The sequence below is a fragment of the Phaseolus vulgaris genome, chromosome 6, assembly GCF_000499845.2.
Source record: "Phaseolus vulgaris cultivar G19833 chromosome 6, P. vulgaris v2.0, whole genome shotgun sequence".
Lineage (NCBI taxonomy): Eukaryota > Viridiplantae > Streptophyta > Magnoliopsida > Fabales > Fabaceae > Phaseolus > Phaseolus vulgaris.
Window position 1 is genome coordinate 27755142 of NC_023754.2, and position 19459 is coordinate 27774600.

Consider the following 19459-nt stretch of genomic DNA (forward strand, 5'->3'; position numbering starts at 1 on the left):
AATTATATAACTCAACTTAATCTATTTAAACGTGTTAGATCGATGAGCTTATTGATTTGCTTTGACTTAAATGACTATTTTAAATAAAATGATCTTATACAAAATATACATATGTCTACCTAATAAAGAATTTATAAACTTAATATTGAAAATTAAATATAAGTTTTTTTTATGATTTAAATAAATATTTTGTATTATAATTAACATTATCATTAAAATCACATGTTACTGTTTTTATCAGATAGATTTTGCATTAAATTAAACAAAAGTATGAGATCTTACAAAATGTATGGGAAAATGTCTGTTATGCAAGTCATTCAGCAAAATCATATAAAAAGGATAATAATGCACGCGTATTTTCTTTTTATGCAATTGATTCTAAACAAAATTTATTAAAAAAAATATAATCAATAACTTTGTACGAGTAATTAAGAATGTTGAATGTGATTTTAAATTTTTTAAGGTCACTTTTTTCACTCTGATTTACAAAAAAGTTTGTTAATCTGTACGGTGTGATCTTTTTTTTTTTAACCATGCTTGTTTTTTAAATAGTATTAAATACAAATATAATTTTCATGAATTTGTGCATAGCACAAGTTTAAAATTTGCTACACTTGTATTTTTAAATAAAATAAAATATAAGAATGAGTTAAAACATGTTTAAAATTCTTAAATTTTAAAATTAATTTAAACTATAATCTCACATAAATGTTAATAAAAAGTAGAAAATTATTATTGAAACACAATAGATTTCAAATCCAATTATGGTATGTATTTAGTTATATTATAAATTTTAATAGATTTGAATTATATTAAATTTTTAAAAAACAAAAATTAATTCAAATTAGTTTTATATTCGAATTAATTCAACAAGTTATCTAGAATAAAATAAAATGGAGTAGAAAAAAATTTCATATTAAATAGTAATGCACAATCACACAAAATAATAATATATTTTTCAAAATTACATTACTTAAAGATTATTTTTATAAAATAAAGTAATATGAGTTTTAAGTTTTATATGTTTATCCTCGTATCATATGCAAGAACCAGTTTTTATTTCTAGTAAAGAGGTGACTTTAAATATAACAAAGGTTACAATTATAAGCTATCTTTAATTTATAAGTTGGAATTTTAAGTCTTTATCATCTCATAAATTTCATTGTTTTCTTAATTTTTTTTTTTTCTCCAATTAGGACAACAACAAAATTATTGAATAGAAACTAATTTTAGAAGAAAAAAAAATAATTGGTTACTATAATGACTAAATTAGAGACAATTATAGAGACTAAAATAATTTTTTATTTTTAAATTAGTTTCTATTATTATTAAATAGTTTCTAAATTAGTTACCAAGATTTTAACTACAATTATTTAGATTTTAAATTTAATATATATTATGAATATATACCAAATTATGAATATATATATATATTTTTATTGTTTGTTTGAATAATATAGCTATAACATGTCATGATGCATATTGATATTGATGTATGTTATGTTTAGATACATGATTATTATGATGTTTTATCCATATTACCCTTTATCACTGTGTTGTCCCATAGTAGGTGTGCTGAAAATACCTAAAATAATATTATATAATATTAAACACAAAATTTATTATTAATGATTAATTTAATTTTAATTACACAATAATACATCAGAGCGAAAAAATGAAGATTATTTTAATAATATTTTGTATGGTAAGAAAGTAACTACCTAATACAAATCGTATGGTTAATTCCTATTAGCTCAATTATGGTGGTTCTGATGAGTATGATATTAGTCTTTATTAAATAAAAAATATATTAAATTAAAATGTGATAAATTTATTTTTGAATAATCACAATTAATTATTTTTTATTTGTTAGATAAGAAGATTGTTATTAATGAAATAATGATGTAGTAGGTGAATATATATATATATATATATATATATATATATATATATAAAAGTACATGTTTTTGTATATAAAGGTTATGTATACATTTTTTTTCTTTGTCAGGGTTATACATCAAACTATAATAATAAACTTTAAATTAAAAATTGAACAAACCTATTTTTTATTTAAATTAAATTTGTATGATTGTGGAATTCATGTTCTAATTTGTCACAAAGAATTATAATAAAAATAAGTCTGAAATAATTTTTTTTTGTTAAATTTTTAAATCAATATTTAATAACATTTGTTATTTAATTTAAAAAACATAACAATAAAGCTACAAATAGAGCTTGATAAGTAGTAAAATAAAATAATAATGTAGAGACGGTTGAATGCTTGAGACTTCATTGGAGAATACTTGAATGCAGTAAATTTTTCACTCATAAAAAACCCTAATCTAATCGGTGTAAGTTTCTGGTAATTTAGGATATTTTGGAACCAAAGTGTGTTCAATTTTGCTGAGACTACAATTCGCTAATGCGAAACAAAAACATTAAGAAAAAGAAAACTATTGGCAGTAAAATTTGCAAAAGCAAATAAATAAATAAAAAGGAAAAGATAAAAATGTAAAAGAAAAATAGAAAGAAATTAATGGTGGTATATAGTCTCCCTTATATAAGCACCTCTCTCTTTCATTCTTTCATCTGTTATTTGAATTTGAACCAAATACGATAAATTTGTTTAAACACTTTCTCTCACACATAGGAAACCTCAAACAAATCAAAACCACAGCCTTTGTTCCTCCCTCCGTCCATTCACCCATTCCAACAACCTTCAATAGAGGCCAATCAATCAACAATCAACAATCACCAATCACCACCCACCACCTCCATTCTTGTCTTCCTTCAACCAAAACAAAACAAAACAGAAACTAAAAATTTAGCCTCCAAATTTCAAATCTGAGGGCCACCCATGGCCGACGTCGTTTCGAAGACCCCTCCCAACACCACCACCACCCCCACGAGCCACCACAAGAAGGAGTCATCGAACCTTCTATTGGGTCGTTTCGAGATTGGGAAGCTCCTTGGTCATGGAACCTTTGCGAAGGTCTACTACGCGCGGAACCTGAAAACCGGCGAAGGCGTGGCCATCAAGGTAATCGACAAGGAGAAGATTCTGAAGGGAGGTTTGGTGGCACACATAAAGCGCGAGATCTCCATCCTCCGCCGCGTGCGCCACCCCAACATCGTGCAACTCTTCGAAGTCATGGCCACCAAGAGCAAGATCTATTTCGTAATGGAATACGTTCGCGGGGGCGAGCTTTTCAACAAGGTCGCAAAAGGAAGGCTCAAAGAAGAGGTTGCCAGGAAGTACTTTCAGCAGTTAATCTCCGCGGTGGGGTTCTGCCACGCCAGAGGGGTGTACCATAGAGATCTCAAACCTGAAAATCTCTTACTTGATGAGAATGGTAATCTTAAGGTGTCTGATTTCGGGTTGAGTGCGGTTTCTGATCAAATCCGACAGGATGGGTTGTTCCACACATTTTGTGGGACACCTGCGTATGTTGCTCCCGAGGTTTTGGCGAGGAAAGGATACGATGGTGCTAAGGTGGATCTCTGGTCTTGTGGGGTTGTGTTGTTTGTGTTGATGGCGGGGTATTTGCCCTTTCACGACCAGAATGTTATGGCAATGTATAAGAAGATTTACAGAGGGGAGTTTCGGTGTCCCAGGTGGTTTTCTCCTGATTTGTCCAGGCTTCTCACGAAGCTTCTTGACACAAAGCCTGAAACCCGGATTGCGATTCCTGAGATTATGGAGAACAAGTGGTTCAAGAAAGGGTTCAAGCAGATCAAGTTTTATGTTGAGGATGATAGGCTTTGCAATGTGGATGATGATGTGCTTTTGGACAATGATGACGATGTTGCTTCTGTTGCTTCTTTTTCGGATTACTCGATTTCAGAGTCTGATACGGAGGTTGATTTTAGGAGAAAGAATACTCCTTTGCCCAGACCTCCTAGTTTGAATGCTTTTGACATTATATCTTTCTCCCCTGGATTTGATCTCTCCGGGTTGTTTGAGGAGAAGGAGGATGAGACCAGGTTTGTGACTGCTGCACCGGTTAACATGATTATTTCCAAGTTGGAGGAGATTGCCCAGTTGGTCAGTTTTACAGTGAGGAAGAAGGATTGCAGGGTGAGTTTGGAGGGTACCCGAGAGGGGGTGAAGGGGCCTTTGACTATTGCTGCTGAGATTTTTGAGTTGACACCTTCATTGGTTGTGGTGGAGGTGAAGAAAAAGGGAGGGGATAGAGCTGAGTATGAGAGGTTTTGTAACAATGAATTGAAGCCTGGGCTGCAGAATTTGATGGTGGAGGAGTCTTCAACTTCTTCAGGCTTGTCTACACCTCAAACTTCCTTACTAGGTGGCCTTTCTGAATCTGTTCCGGACATTTCTTCTGAAATCGGAAGCCCATGCTATGTACCTTCTGATGAGTGAGGTAGAGAAGAGAAAAGGGTAAACTCAAGCCTTCTCTCTATCTCTCACTCTCTCTTTTGCTTTCATTTTTTTTTATAGATTGTGTATGAAAATCGGTAAGAAATTTTGCCCACAGAATTCTCCTGCTTTTAGGTTTGCTTATTAACTGAAGCGCTAGGTGCCTACTGTGTTGGTATCTTTAAATTCTATACGACAAAAAAAAAGGCTAATTGAATATAGTGAATGAGTATGTATGTATGTATGTATTTACTTTTCTTGGCTCCTTGTTGCTAAACTGTATATTACTTTGGCTTTGTATATCAAGTAATCAGAAATAGCAAAACGGTTTGTCCATGTGGCAATTCACTGGCTTTGTCTCTTCAGAAATTCATTTGAAATTGGAGATGTAGGAAGAGTTCAAGTTTCTAGTATGTGTCTCTCTTGATAGATGTCAAATAAGTGGGGGACTTCAAAATATTAAACTTATACATGGCCTAATACCAATATCCTTTTCCTTTGGAGAGGAACACATTCATGTTTGAAGCTGTGTAACTGACGTTGAACACATTCAATGGTCCAGCAGCACCTAGGAAACTTACTAGGAGAAATTCATTCCAATATTATATAGACACCACTGACTAAAAATATACCTCTTGTCCTGCTACAAATTTTGTTACTTTGTAAGTAAATGGAGGTAAATTTACACAACTCCTCTAACTTGATTTTACACAGGTAAATTTTAAAATTTATATGAAAATAAATATATAGTAGTTAGAAGTACAACTTCAAAATCAAGAAATTGTACTTTTAAGCACAACAAAGAAGGCTTAGGCTGTCTTTGCCTTTGTATTGGGGAGAAGATCTATGGAGATTTGAGGGGTTGATGATTTGAGAGGATGTGGAAGTTTATTTAGATTGAAAAATGTTAGAGTGCAATTCTGACGATGATTTATTAAAATTTATGAGTGATGTGATGATTAAAAGATAATCTAGAATTTTTTTAAAAGTGTAAAATATAAGTTTATAAATTTACTTTATTATTAAAAAATATTTGAATAATGAATTATGATAATTTTTGTGTAGATTTAGTTAATTAAATTTTTGTAAATTATTTTCGATACCGTTAAATAATTATTTAAAAAAATAAAAGTTGTGTAACATGGAAGATTAAAAGTTATGATAAAAGTAATATTATTAAAACATATAGAAATTTCATTATATTTAATTAAAAAATAAGATTTATTTATTTGTTAATTTTTATTTATTGTAATTAAAACATTATTTTTGATATTTTTGGATGGAAAATTATCAATATGTAAAAATTGGAAATTATTACATAAAATAAACAATTAAAATATTCAAATATTTTAAAAATATAATACAAAATAGTTTTGTATTATATTTAAATAATATTATTAATTATGTTATAATTTATGACAATAATTATTATTATTATTATATACCTTTTTTATTTTATATAACTATATATATTTTGTTTATGTTATAATTTTATTTTATTATTATCATTATTTATAATTATATGTTGTTATTAATTATATAATTAAATATTTTTGTTAGATTAATTTATGTAATATTTAATATGAAAGTGATTTTTCTATATAATACAAAGTTATTAAAATTGATTTTAATTATATGAGAAAATCGATTCTCTCTTAAATAACACATCTTCGTCTTCCCGAGTGCCTCATTGTTTTTTTTTTCTTTATCTTCCTTACGCATGTAGTGACAATGTCTCATCTCAAAGGTAGTATGTGCAAAAGTATATGAGTAAATTATTTGGGTCTTACGTGGACATCATCTTCAATCTCTCCATATGAGAGAAGAATGAAAAATGAAGGTGGATTGAACACTCTTAACACGCGCTCATCAATCCTCTTTAAAAGATCATGACTAGAAGCTATGAGTGTCTTACTTACATTCACAACTTTGTTTTTGCACAATGTTTCAAAATTGAAGTCATGCTTTTTAAACATGCTTTCTAATATTTTTATTTCTTTTTTCTTAGTGAAGTTAGAAACACAATTTTACTATTTAATTATTTTTGTGAAAACAAACTTATAAACACAATTTTTTTTTTTTGTAAAAATTATGTGAGAAAACACGATTTTAATGTCTCTAAAATTTCTCATAGTTGACTACAAGAACAAAAGATTGTTGGGAGAGATTTAAGAGATAAAAAAATCCAAGCAACCTCTTACTAACAAGATGTCACCTTTATACATGAAATTCTTTAACTTTTTTCAAATGATTAATGATTTATCTCAACAAAGGTTATATTCCATAAGGTCGAAGAATTTGGGGTTATTTTCACTCATGAAAGTTTTGAGGTGAAGAGGAAATAGGATAAGAAGTTTTTTACGAAATTTATTTGAAAATAAATTTATGTTATCACTTATGTTTGGTATTAAGTTTACATGTGTAGACTTGTTTTAGCGATATGACATTATATGCTTCAAAAACATTAAAATTATATTCTCTCACACAATTTCTACATGATAAATAAAAAATAAAAAATAAAAATTGTGTTTATAAATTCAATTTTCACAAAAATAATTAAAAAAATTAAATTCATGTTTTTAAAGTACGACTTCTCTTAAAAAAAATTCAATTTAGAAGTTAATGTTTAGTCTATGACAACATACATAGAAAACGTTTATTATGTTAGAAATGCACAGCTTTAGATGAAGACAAATAAAAGTGGATTACTTGCATTGATTCCCTTTGATTAGTCCCCCCAAAGTGTTTGTGTTTGCATATTCTCTCGCTTGAATTATGTTGACTTGCACTTCATTTACATGTTAGTTTATATGAATATAAAAGTTATTAGTTAGGCAAATTGAAGGGAAAAAAGGGTACTTACATACGTCAGAGTCCATAAAAGAGGGAGAAATTAAACAGAGATTATCTGAATGGATGACGTTTCCTGAACACGTGCTATCTTTGTAGTGCCACAATAGATTTCCAAAATTTATCTAAAAATAGCAACCACAAGAATGCTTCCAAAATTTAAATTGTCCATACACGCGAGTGCCACAAAACGGTTATGCAGAAACAGACGCGAAAATAACAAGCGTTAGCCACTAATCTTGGAGATGGGACTCATGCTGATCACATAACTGGTTTGAAGGAAACATTGCATGACATCATCCAAATACATGTTTGATTCAGGGAGAACTCTTTAGAATGTTGAACATTTCTCTATCTTCTTTGTCTCTTCATATTTTAATTAATGTGAATATTAAAATATTATTTAGTTCTTTTATCCACATAATACTGAGTAAGAATATGATAATATTTTTAAAAAATGACACGTTACATGTAACCTAATATTTTAATTGGTCAATAACTAATTAACCAAAATAATTTAATATTTTATTTTTTCATTGAAAAAATTTAAATGTGATACTTGAAGTCTTGTTTGGATCTAGGAGAGGAAAGATGGGAGTTTACATGTTAAAAGAAAGTTGTTCCCCGTTATGTTTGCCTTCGATAATGTTCGTGGAAAACGATAATTTAAAGCAACTTTTTGAAGTGCGTCTTTCCACACAAACACAAGGAGTACGAGGAGGAGTATGAGGAGAATTGCGCTCAAAGTCGACACAATCATGTATATATTATTTATCTAAAATATTAAGTAAATTTGCATTATTAATGGATTATGTCATGATTTTTTATTAATATTAATGTTTTAATTATTACAATAATAATAAATAATTCAAAATGTATTAAAATAACTAATAATAAAAATTATCTCACTTTTCACTCATTTTAATTATTTTTTACTTAATTCAAAAATCACATTTTTCACTCATTTTAACTGTTTTTTTTTCTTTTCTTTCATTTTCTACTTCTCAACTTTTCATCATCTAAGTCAAAAAAAGTTAAAAATAAAATTATATATATATAAATTCGATTTTAATTAAACAAAGTGTTGATGATACAAAGAATTTTTGTGACGATTATTTTAAATTCTCTATGTGAGTGATAAAATTAATATAGATATACTGTATAATTTATTTATTTTTGCATTTTATGTCAATTAAATAATCAATAGAAAGTCTATTTGTTATGTCGTTTAAAAAGAACTAATGTAGAAAGTGACATGAATCTAAGACGAAGAGCATGAATCTGGATATGACTTTTTCAAACTGCAAGTGACAACCTCATTTTTTGGTCACACTTGTTCAGTGTTAGCCTCTACTAGTTCCTCTTCACAACCTCATACACTACATCAACTAGCTTGATTTTTACATTTATCAAGTTCATGCAGTTTAGTAAAGTTGTGATTATCTAGACATCATCACTCGCGAGAAAAGTCTCTGAACTCAAAGGAAATAAATATTGGGTTTCAGGAAGTCAGTTATTTGACTAAAATATTAGAATTAATATTAATTATCTGTGTGCTATATGACCAACAATTACGTGAGTCATGTTTACAAGAACTCTTGCGTCTTAATATAATTGGGCTTTATTTTGTGGTGTACGTGGTTTGGGTGTAACCATATGGATTCAAATATTCAACTATTTGGTTCAACAACTTTTTCAATTAGGGACCATAATTTTCAACTGAGAAGAAAATTGAATAAAAAATAAAAAACACACACCTATAAGTTGGAGGCAATGAATTTATAAATGCTTTTATAGTTAATGTTTTGTAAATACACGTCTAATTTATACAGGTAGACAATGGTGATACCAGATTTAGAGCCACGTTTTCCAAAGTGAATCATACCAAGAACCACACATAAAAAGTCTTTGGCGTGCGACATGTCACCCCTGTTATCATGCTTATCTTTGCTCATGATGCACACTTTCAATTATACACTCAACATGTATACAAATTCATACAAGAAATAAAAAAACACAATTTTTAACTCAAAATCTTGAGTTAATATATTTATGAATGTTTTAATTTATATACTGTTCATCTTATTTATTTTTGTCTAATAAACTTCCAACTCACTTAAAGTTGTAACAGTTAACATGCACTATATAAACATTTTGAGATTATACCTGCTGATAAAATATATATATATATATATATATATATATATATATATTTCGTTGGTTGAAAAAAATATATAAAACTTAATATAATTACATCATAAATCAAAAGATTACCAAAATACATTCATAACGAGACTTACTTCAACATACTTTTTCTATACTTATAATTATTTGTTGTTTCATTCATTACTCTCTTATTCACTTACTAAGTTTCAAAATGCTATTTATAGATGAACTTAGTTTTGTAGTTAATATTGATTTTGAAATAATTTATTATTATTATTACTATTTACAACTTCAAATGTAAAGATAAGATTTTATATATTCTCAGGAAAACACATCCAATTTTTTTAGGAATACAAGGATTATGCCTTGAAATTAATTACTTTTAGGCTTTTATTTTGTATTTTTTTTTACATCTATGAATTTGTTTTAATATCTCCCTCATTTGGAATGCGTTTTTCATAGTATAAAGAATGCTTTCAGAAAAGTTTATTAGAAAAAAAAATAGGTGTTGAGAAATTTTATTAAGATACTGAAACAAAGGACCTACTAAAAATGGTACACTGAATTTCTGGACCAATTTTCATTTCAGGAAGGACCGACAGATATAATTTATTTCTGCACCCCATAATTTTATGCGCATTCTCATTTAGATGGTCAAAAGACTAAATTATCCCTTATCATTGACTCTTTTAAATTGTGTTATTCATAATAAGTCTTTGTATAAAAAAACTTTCAATTATACAATTCGAAAACATTTTTTTATAAAAGAAATAATTTTTAGATTTATACTTTTGAATAACATGATTAAAAGTAAAAATAATTCAAATTGTACAATTTAAATTTTTTAAAATTAAACAATCTAAAAATAAAAGATTATTTCCAAATTTTTACAATCATGAAGTTTTTTATATATAAAAAAATAACTTCTAAATTATATAATTCAAAGTAAAAAATAATTTTTAAATTACAGTCTAAAAAATAAAATAAAATAAAGTTTTAGGATTTTTGGAACTAAAAAAAACTCCAAATTGCAAATTATTTATACAATAAAAAAAAAATCTAAGATTACGTAATTGGAACTAAAAAATCTCCAAATTGCAAATTCCAAAAATAATTTTGTTATTTAACCTATTGACCTTCGTACAGAGTAAATGCTAAATGTAACTCCTTTAATATCCTGAGTATTTATATGATACTTAACATTTTGGATAAAATATATTTTCGCTCCTCAAATGATGATTTTTAGCTTATAAAAACATTTTTTTTCTATATTTATCCTAAAAATATATGTTTTTATGTTGTTGATTAAAAAATAAAATCAATCACTTTTAATAAAATAGAGACTAAAACATATTAAATATTTATATGGACAATCTAATTTGAGAAACATAAACATTTTTGTAAACAAATTTCATAGAAGCATGAAGTTGCACAATTAAACTGGGAGAGATGACCATATTTGATCCAAATCTAATAAACAAAGGAAATAGAAATGTACTCAAAGCTAATTGAAAGGATCAATTGAAAGGATCAATTCATCGTCTCTGTCACCAATTTACACAATCATTTGGTTTACACCAATTAACTTACTATTCTAAGTTTTGGTTTTCTCAAATATGCGATGTGGGCACTTACAATTAGAAATAGATGTAATAGAAGCCTCTTCAGATTTAAGGTAGGAAAGTCTTAATATAATTTGCTTTGAGCTGAAGTGTAATATAATTTTGTAGAATGAAAGCCAAGAGGTTAAACTCTAACCACTCTGAAAGAGTTTATTGGTACACTAAAAAAGTTTGAGTTGCTCGGTTAGGTTCAAAATCGTTTTTCTTTGAATTTTCTAATTTTTTAACCTAAGAGGAGTTGACGTCAGCCTAGATATATAGTGCTTAATTCTTGTTATTCTGTTTTCTGAATTTTGTTTTTGTGTATTGATGTTCAAAGTAATCAACTAGGTTGTAGTTTGCAATACCCATTGAATATAACTACCTATGCTATCAATTTAAATAGTTCTGACAGCAGTGGAAACCATCTTTCTATAGACAAAACATTGCTAACATTTTTGCAAATCATTTCCATAGAAAAATGCATGAAAGAAGACCTTCTATCCAATAAAAAAGAAGTCTGTCCGCAAACATTTGTGATATGCTACCATTGCTACTGCTGATATCCTCCACAGACTTAAATTATTTCATTCAGATAAGGTTTCAAGTACTGTTCCCTGAATTTGAAATATTCCAATGTGTTTCCAGCAATTTTTTTTACCTCGACAACATGCAAGGAAGATGTAAGTTCAAAAATTTCTGCATCTAGAGTGAGTTGGCCTTTTATCCCCGTCTGGCATCCCTCCAATCTAACTACCCCATCTTTCTTAGAGACTTTAAATTTATCATCTATCTGTGCTATCTCTTCAAGCATTGATACAACAGTTGAAGGTGTTTCTCTTGTAGTAAATCTCGTCAGTTGTCTTTCATTCTGATCATTTTCAAACAAACCAGAAAGATCAAGACCTGATGATAGTGATATCAAATCAAATGCATTGAATTGATATAGCTTCAGGGGGCTTTCTTCTTTAATTGACATTGGACTGCCATCTGAATCTGATGAACCAAATGCAACCTGAACATCCAAGATATCAGCACCATTTCTAGGGAACAATGGCGGCAGCTGAAATTCTTGAATCTGCACATACCCCTTTCTAAACCAACGACTTTGCACAATCTTAGCAATAGTAATTCTCCTCGTTGGATTCGGATCAAGGATCCTATAAATAAGTCTGTTTACATCTGGAGAGAACCATTTTGGGAATTGGCAATCTGCTTTGATAATCTTCTTATACATCTCCATCAAATTTTTATCACTGAAAGGAACAAAACCTGCCAAAAGAACATACAGAATCACTCCACAAGACCATATATCTGCCTTGGCTCCGTCATATCCTTTCTTCTTTATCACCTCAGGAGCTACATAGGCTGGAGTTCCACATACTGTGTGAAGAAGGCCATTGTTCTTTCTGGACTCAACCAATGCGCTCAAACCAAAATCTGTAATTTTGAGGTCCCCATTTTCATCAACAAGAAGGTTCTCTGGCTTGAGATCACGATGACACACCCCTAGGCTGTGGCAGTAATCAACAGCATCAATCAGCTGCTGAAAATATTTTCTTGCTACATCCTCCCTCAACCTCCCTCTGGACACTTTATCAAAAAGTTCACCACCTTTCACCATTTCCATTGCAAAATATATCTTTTTCTTGGTTGCCATCACCTCATACAGCTGCACAACGTTGGGGTGCCTCACAAGGCGCATCACTGAGATTTCACGCTTGATTTGCTCCTCCATACCCACCTTCATCATCATCTCTTTGTTGATTACTTTCACGGCCACGCTCTGACCTGTCTTCAAGTTCTTTGCATGGTAAACTTTGGCGAAATTTCCTTGTCCAAGGAAACGTCCAATTTCATACTTTTGCATGAGAACATTTTTCTCCATTCCTCCTGATTCCTGAATGTGGAGGAACAAAGGAAGGGTAGTAGTGATGGGTTAAGAGCCTGAAAAAAGAGTGAGATCACTGAGCAGTAAAACATAAGATTGTCTTGCTCTTATGCTCTCCATTTTGTCTATGTGGAACACTTAGAAAAACCAAAGTGGGGTAGGGAAAACGTGAAGGCTCAGGAAGCTGTGTGAGGAACCCACCTTTGGCAGGGTGAGGGGTGTTCCTCTTGGTGCAGAGAGATGAAGATCTGACAAAATGGTTATCTGTTAGAGGAATTTAAGGGACAAAACACGAAATCAAGACCCTTACGTGTAGTGGCAATGTATAAAAATAGTGAAATGAACAAAAATATACGGAATGGTTATGTTTGTGGTCTTGTTTTAGCTGCATGTGCAGTTCAGGGACATGACGGTATTTACCAACATTACTCTCATTCACATCAACAGTTCAGACAAAAAGACTACTTTCCTCAGTCATTCCTCTGTTTCAAATTGTACCACCTGAATTTTGAACTCTAGTTTCAGTATATAAATACCAGCTCTTCCCAATGCGCCATCTTAGGGTATGGTTAATAAATTATTTCGATCTACAACTATTTTTTAAAATTTATATACATTTACCAATACAACTAAACTATATAAAGCTTGATTGGAGAATTCTGATAGACAATTTAAAAAAAATAAAATAAACATCTAAATTTTGCATAAGCTAAAATAATTTAATGTATGAAATTATTTATAGAAATTATGTGATTAATTTTCTAAGGATAGGAAAGATGTTAGTTTTTCTGCTCTATCAATAAAAAGAAAAATCATGTTTAACTACTTTGGAAGGTAGATTTTTCAATAAAATTGTGCAATTTTTCCATTTATAATAAAAAAATTGTTAAGAATTTTGAGTAAATCATGTTTCGTTGTTACAACTTTGGATAAATAGTGTTTGTTGACAGAGTTTCAAAGTTGTAATAGTAGTATATGACCTCAGTTTGAATTTGGAGATATATTAAAATTGTTATGATAAAATATTTTTGGTTCAAAACACTTAGTTGAAATCGTAAATTGTAAATCCTAATCCATAAACTTTAAATCGTATATGTTTTAATTATTTTGATAAAAAGTTTTTTTTATGTAAAAGTCGTGACACAATTTTATCTTTCTATTAATTTGTTGGTTGTCCCAAGAATACAAATTGACATCTGGAGACCACAAGTTGAACATACAAATGCAACAATTTTTTAGAAAAGATAACAAACAAAAAGCATAAAAAAAAAGTAGCCCACATACACAAAAATATGGTAAAAAAAAAGTGGTACATAAAGTAATTATATAAATGCATGAATATGCATAGCCAATCAAAGAGAGAAACAAACCAATGGCACCACTTGCATTTTCGAACAAATGATTTCTTTCTTTAATTCATGGGCTGAGTCAAATTTTCAATCCAGTTACCAACTAAATCAACATATAATCAAGGATCACCTCCAATATAAAAAAAAGTCATATGAAGGCAGACAGATAAACACCATCAAAAGTTTGACAGTAAACAAAAATAATCAATAAAATCTAAAGAAAACAACAAAATCTGAAATAAAAAACGTCAATTTGTAAGAATTAGTAGAAAGTTGAAGTAGTGTCACTTAAGTGTATAAAATAAAATAATTAAAATTAGTGTAAAATAAAACAATTTCAGTGTAAAATTTTAAAACCATTTATTTTCTGAAATAGTTTGATTCATATACATACGAGTTCAATAAATCAAAGCTGTATTATAAATGCACAATTTTTTTTTAATAAAATTGTTTATATTCTTTATTTCAATTTTATTTTCAAACTTATTTTAACTTATTAAATTGAAATTAACAACTTTGATTCTTAGTATTAAAAAATTCTAACAAATTTTCATATCCCAAGATTTACTTTACCCATAGGAAGTCTTAGAAAAGGTTCTGGAAAGTTTTTTCACTAGATTTAGAGAGCTTTACCCAATAATAAGGAGCTCTTACAGAAATTCTCAAGGCCTAAGACAATCAAAGGCCTCAGAGGGGGTTTGGAAATAGTTTTCAACCAGCAATAGACGCGCCTCGGTTAGTACCTCATTAGCTGCGTCATTGCCCCAAGCGCAAAGATAAATTCTCTTTATCAATGTGTATCAATATATAAAAAAAATTCAAATTGATGAGACACACACTAGCAATGTGAGACTAATTGTTTCTGGAATTTTTTTCTTGTCACACACTGGAGGAACTCATTGTTTCTGCAAAAAATTTCTTGTCACACACTGGAGGAACTCATTGTTTCTGCAAAAAAATTCTTGTCACACACTGGTGGAACTCATTGTTTCTGGAAATATTCATGAAACAGACTTTGAAAGCTAGGTGCTGGTGATAAATTAATATAGATAAAAAACCATATGGATCTGAAAATATGAGAACTCATTGTTTCTGGAAATATTCTTTAAGCTATCTGGTGCTGGTGATGAAACCATATGGGTAAAAACCCATTATTCTTTTTGTAAAGCTAGGTGCTGGTGATGAAATCATATGGATCAAAAACCATTATTCTTTAAGCTATCTGATGCTGGTGATGAAACCTTATGGATAAAAAATCACTATTCTTTAGTTAGTATTAGCTCTACTCATTGTTTCTGGACTGTCACACTAGCAATGTGTTTTATTAGTTATACTCACTGTTTCTAGATATGTTGTCACACTAGATTATGATGGTTAAATATCAATATCATTATCCTTTATTTAATGTCTGTACAATTAATAATTAAATAGAAGAAAAACAAAAGTATATCTTACCAAGAATTTACGTAAAAATTCTACTAAATCTGAAAGGACCCAAAAGAGGATCCCTATGAGAAAAATTGGTATATATGCCACTTTAAATAATAAGTACACGGTATTCTTTAGTAAAAGGCGAAAGAATAGTTCGCTCTGTACTTACTACATGGCTGTATGTTTATAACTTACTTAGCTCTTCCATTTTATAGCATAGGGAATATTTCAATTAGCTAGTTTCTCAATGTGGGCCTTTTACAAAACACTTATGATACTTCGGTCTATCAACGAAACAAACTCTTTAGGGTCTATTTCTTTACATTATATTAGAAATAGTTTATCTTTCATCTATTTTTTTCTACTACATTCTTTTATATCTCAAAGAAAAGGAGTATAAGAAACTCGATATCAGTTTAATAAAGTTAGATTTTCAGAACATAAAATGAAAAGATATTAGGTTAAATAGTTGTCTATCTCTTCATTATGTTCTTATTTTATATGTTCTAGTTATTTTTTCCCTTGCTTTAAGTTATTTAAAATATAGTTTTTTAAGGCTGAAACGATGAGTCTCACTTATATTTATAACCTAAATTCACTGGTTACCCATAGAGATTTATTTTGAAGATGAATTTCATGTGTTCTATGTAGCTAATGAAGCATCACTTAATAGTTTTGTAGATTCCATTAAAAAAAAATTAAGAAAGAATGATTGTTTTTACTTATTTAATATGTTCTCATCTCATAAAATGTATATATATTTTTTTTAAATATGACATTTTTTCTTGTTTATGAATTAGAGTAAGTTTACTTTGGTTGATGAATTGGATGTTTTTTTTTTTTGTAATCACGAGGTCATCAAATATGAAAGGTTATGTCCAGGCCTAATCCATTGTGCATTCTCTCTTTTTATATCTTAACTTATATGTCTAGTCAAAATTTATATTTTCTTTTTCTCTTTCATCATATTAACTTTTCCTCATTGCCCAGTTATAGAGGAGAAAACTTCATGTATTTAACAAAATTCAAAATTAAAATTAGTCAGCTGAAACTCTATAATTCCTAGAGAAACCCTGCTTAGTTTTAAATAAAAAAGTATTTTGAATAAGATGATTTAGTATACTATTTTCCTCCTCACTGTTATAGTCTTCAAAAGTAATTTAAGATGTTGTAGTCTTATGTGTAAGCACCCATAATTATGAAATATTAAATTAAGTTTATATAAATATTTTTTGTTTGTTTTAATAAGTCAATTGTTTTTAGTAAAAGAAATAGAAGAGTAAGTATATATTAGAAAAAAATTCAGATATTTTTCAGGGGAGGAATAAGGTTGGCATGTGATATCTTTAAATGAGCATAATTACTCCTTAAGAGGAATAATAACAATATAACTTATGTCCGTATCAATAAGTAACCTGAACAAACATATGCACATTAATATAATTTTGTTAGGTTGAAGGGAAATAAAGAAAAATGTTGCAAAAAATTAAAGTTTAGATACTAGAAATAAAGGAAAGGAAAACTTTCTCTGGTTTATTTTATGTAAAAAGAGTTGAGTTGTATGGAGAATATTATTTTAAGAGTCTTATACTTTAAAAATAATTAACTCTTTCTTCTTCTTCTTCTCTCTTCTTCTTCTTTGTTATATGGGTTTGGACTTGTTCACGACTACCTGATGTGAACCATCATTCAACTACTAGAGTTGGTTCGGCTCTCAGCTTCTAGGTTTTCGATCACTCTCATGTGAGTGTGTGTTAAACATACCACTTATTTATAGTGGTTGTTGTTGGGCTTTAACTTGATTGGACTTTACACCTTACACTTACTAAGTATATTTTTAGTGTTTTGGGCTTATTTATTGAACTTTGATACAATATTATTTTATTTTATTATTTATTTATATTATTTTAATTTTCAATATTCTGACTATCTTTCTACCTCTCAGATCCAGTCAATACAAATTATGTCAATATTATAAAATATTGGGTTAGATTTTATGATGAGAATAACTAATAGAAATTTAATTTTGTAATATATTTAAATAATTATTGGATTATATTTCATATTTAATAATTTTTATTCAGGCGTTTGAGTTTATTTTGATATTAATTTTTTTTTTAAAAATAATTAACTAATAGTAAGATATTATTACATTATGCCAATCAGTACCTAAGGCTAAAATACATTTAGTATAATTATATTTAGGGTTTGTTAATTTATTAAATATGGCTTCATATATCCTTTTTGTTCATCTAACAAATAATAAATTTTCTTGTCTTTTTATTTACGGCCTTTTCTTTATTTTCTTCCACTAGCTAGATAAAAGTTGTTAGAAGCTAGAACTGAACATCATAATAGGAGTTGGTCATGATCTGAAAGTAGTTCAAATTAAAAATATGTTAGATGGAGAACCTTATCACTTTGTTTGGAAATTTAGCTTATTTGGCACTTTTTTTAAAAAAATATCAAAGTTTTTGTTATTTTGATAGTTTTTGAAAAATTAGCACTAATTCTCCCATATTTATGTAGATACAAAATTGACATTTGTAAAAATGATAAAGCATACAAAATAAAACAGAGTAAACTAAGTAAAAATCTATGAGACTTAAAAAATTGATACTTGTAGAATGCAATACAATGTCTTTCTAACTTCTCACTAAGATTTATAGTCTCATACTACGGTGAATATCAATTCTCATTCATTCTCTATGTTGCTCTTCTCACTTGTTTGCACTTTTCTTTCTCACAAGTTCTCTTTACATAGACACTGATAGGAAGCTTTTTTCGTAAAGAGATAATTGATAATTAATGTTTGTCCTATTTTCTATATATCTTGAAAATGACTATCATGTAATTATAAGATTTTGAAATGTGACATTGTATATATTCAATGAATTAATTACCAAGATTTATTGGTCATAGTCTCCCATTAATTAAGAATGAAGGATTCCCAATGCATAAGTATGGTGAGATGATGTACACATGTATTAAACATGTATAAGAAGACATATGTGTGTCTTGGATGCTTAAGTGACCAATAATAATTGAGGAAATTTTGGAACTTTTAGGATTATTTTTAATAAGTGATTGTCACTCAAGTTTTGAAAAAAATATTCAAGTGACGCAATGGTGAGTGGAACGAGAGGACCCCAAAGGAATGTTACTCTTGAATTACATTTCACTCAAACAAAATTATTTATGATTTGCTTATGATAAAGAGGTTAAAGAGGTTGTTTATAATAATATATGTTTTTTGAGTGGGAGATTTTAATTGGATAATTGTATACATTTATATGTGTTCATTAAAACACATATAAATACAATCAAATTAACAAAGATATATATCTTCATTGATAATTTATTCGAAAAGCCAAAACAAACTTATATCTAATTTGGAAGTGTGTATCAATAACCTATATAACGTGTTATCTCGCATTTTCATGTAAGTTCATTAACATGTTGGATGCTAATGTTTATATGATTTATATATTAATTCACTTTTACATAGTTTTGCTTGTGTGTTAAATGAAGTAGATTAAGTGTGGTAACATTAAAATGATATATATTTTCAGACGAGAGATATCTATACTTTTATATTTAATATGTTTAAATAAATATTATTTTGAGGAGTTTAGAGTCCTAATAATACTATATATATATATATAGTTATATAGCAGTCATTTGTATTTTTCAAACAGTTTTACATTAGAATTCACTAATTACGGAATATGTATTCCTTGTTGTCTTATATGGAGGCCTCCCTAAATAATATTGTATATTCAATTAAAGACAC

General features: G+C 28.7%; 2 protein-coding genes and 2 non-coding genes across 4 annotated transcripts; 1 reads left to right on the forward strand and 3 right to left on the reverse strand.

Moving 5' to 3' along the window:
- The first annotated feature begins 2581 nt into the window (after positions 1–2581).
- Positions 2582–4498, forward strand: LOC137832480 (CBL-interacting serine/threonine-protein kinase 12-like). Its single transcript, XM_068640670.1, has one exon. It carries the CDS (start codon positions 2858–2860, stop codon positions 4379–4381), a length of 1524 nt encoding a protein of 507 aa, XP_068496771.1. The 5' UTR covers positions 2582–2857; the 3' UTR covers positions 4382–4498.
- A 6857-nt stretch (positions 4499–11355) lies between these two features.
- LOC137832481 (CBL-interacting protein kinase 5-like) lies at positions 11356–13133 on the reverse strand. Its single transcript, XM_068640671.1, has one exon. The coding sequence runs from the start codon at positions 12881–12883 to the stop codon at positions 11573–11575; it is 1311 nt and encodes a 436-aa protein (XP_068496772.1). The 5' UTR covers positions 12884–13133; the 3' UTR covers positions 11356–11572.
- A 1727-nt stretch (positions 13134–14860) lies between these two features.
- Positions 14861–15013, reverse strand: LOC137833756 (U4 spliceosomal RNA). The gene has a single exon (XR_011084816.1). It is a non-coding gene; the product is annotated as a U4 spliceosomal RNA (small nuclear RNA).
- Positions 15014–15724: 711 nt separating this feature from the next.
- Positions 15725–15845, reverse strand: LOC137833758 (U5 spliceosomal RNA). Its single transcript, XR_011084817.1, has one exon. It is a non-coding gene; the product is annotated as a U5 spliceosomal RNA (small nuclear RNA).
- Positions 15846–19459: the final 3614 nt, after the last annotated feature.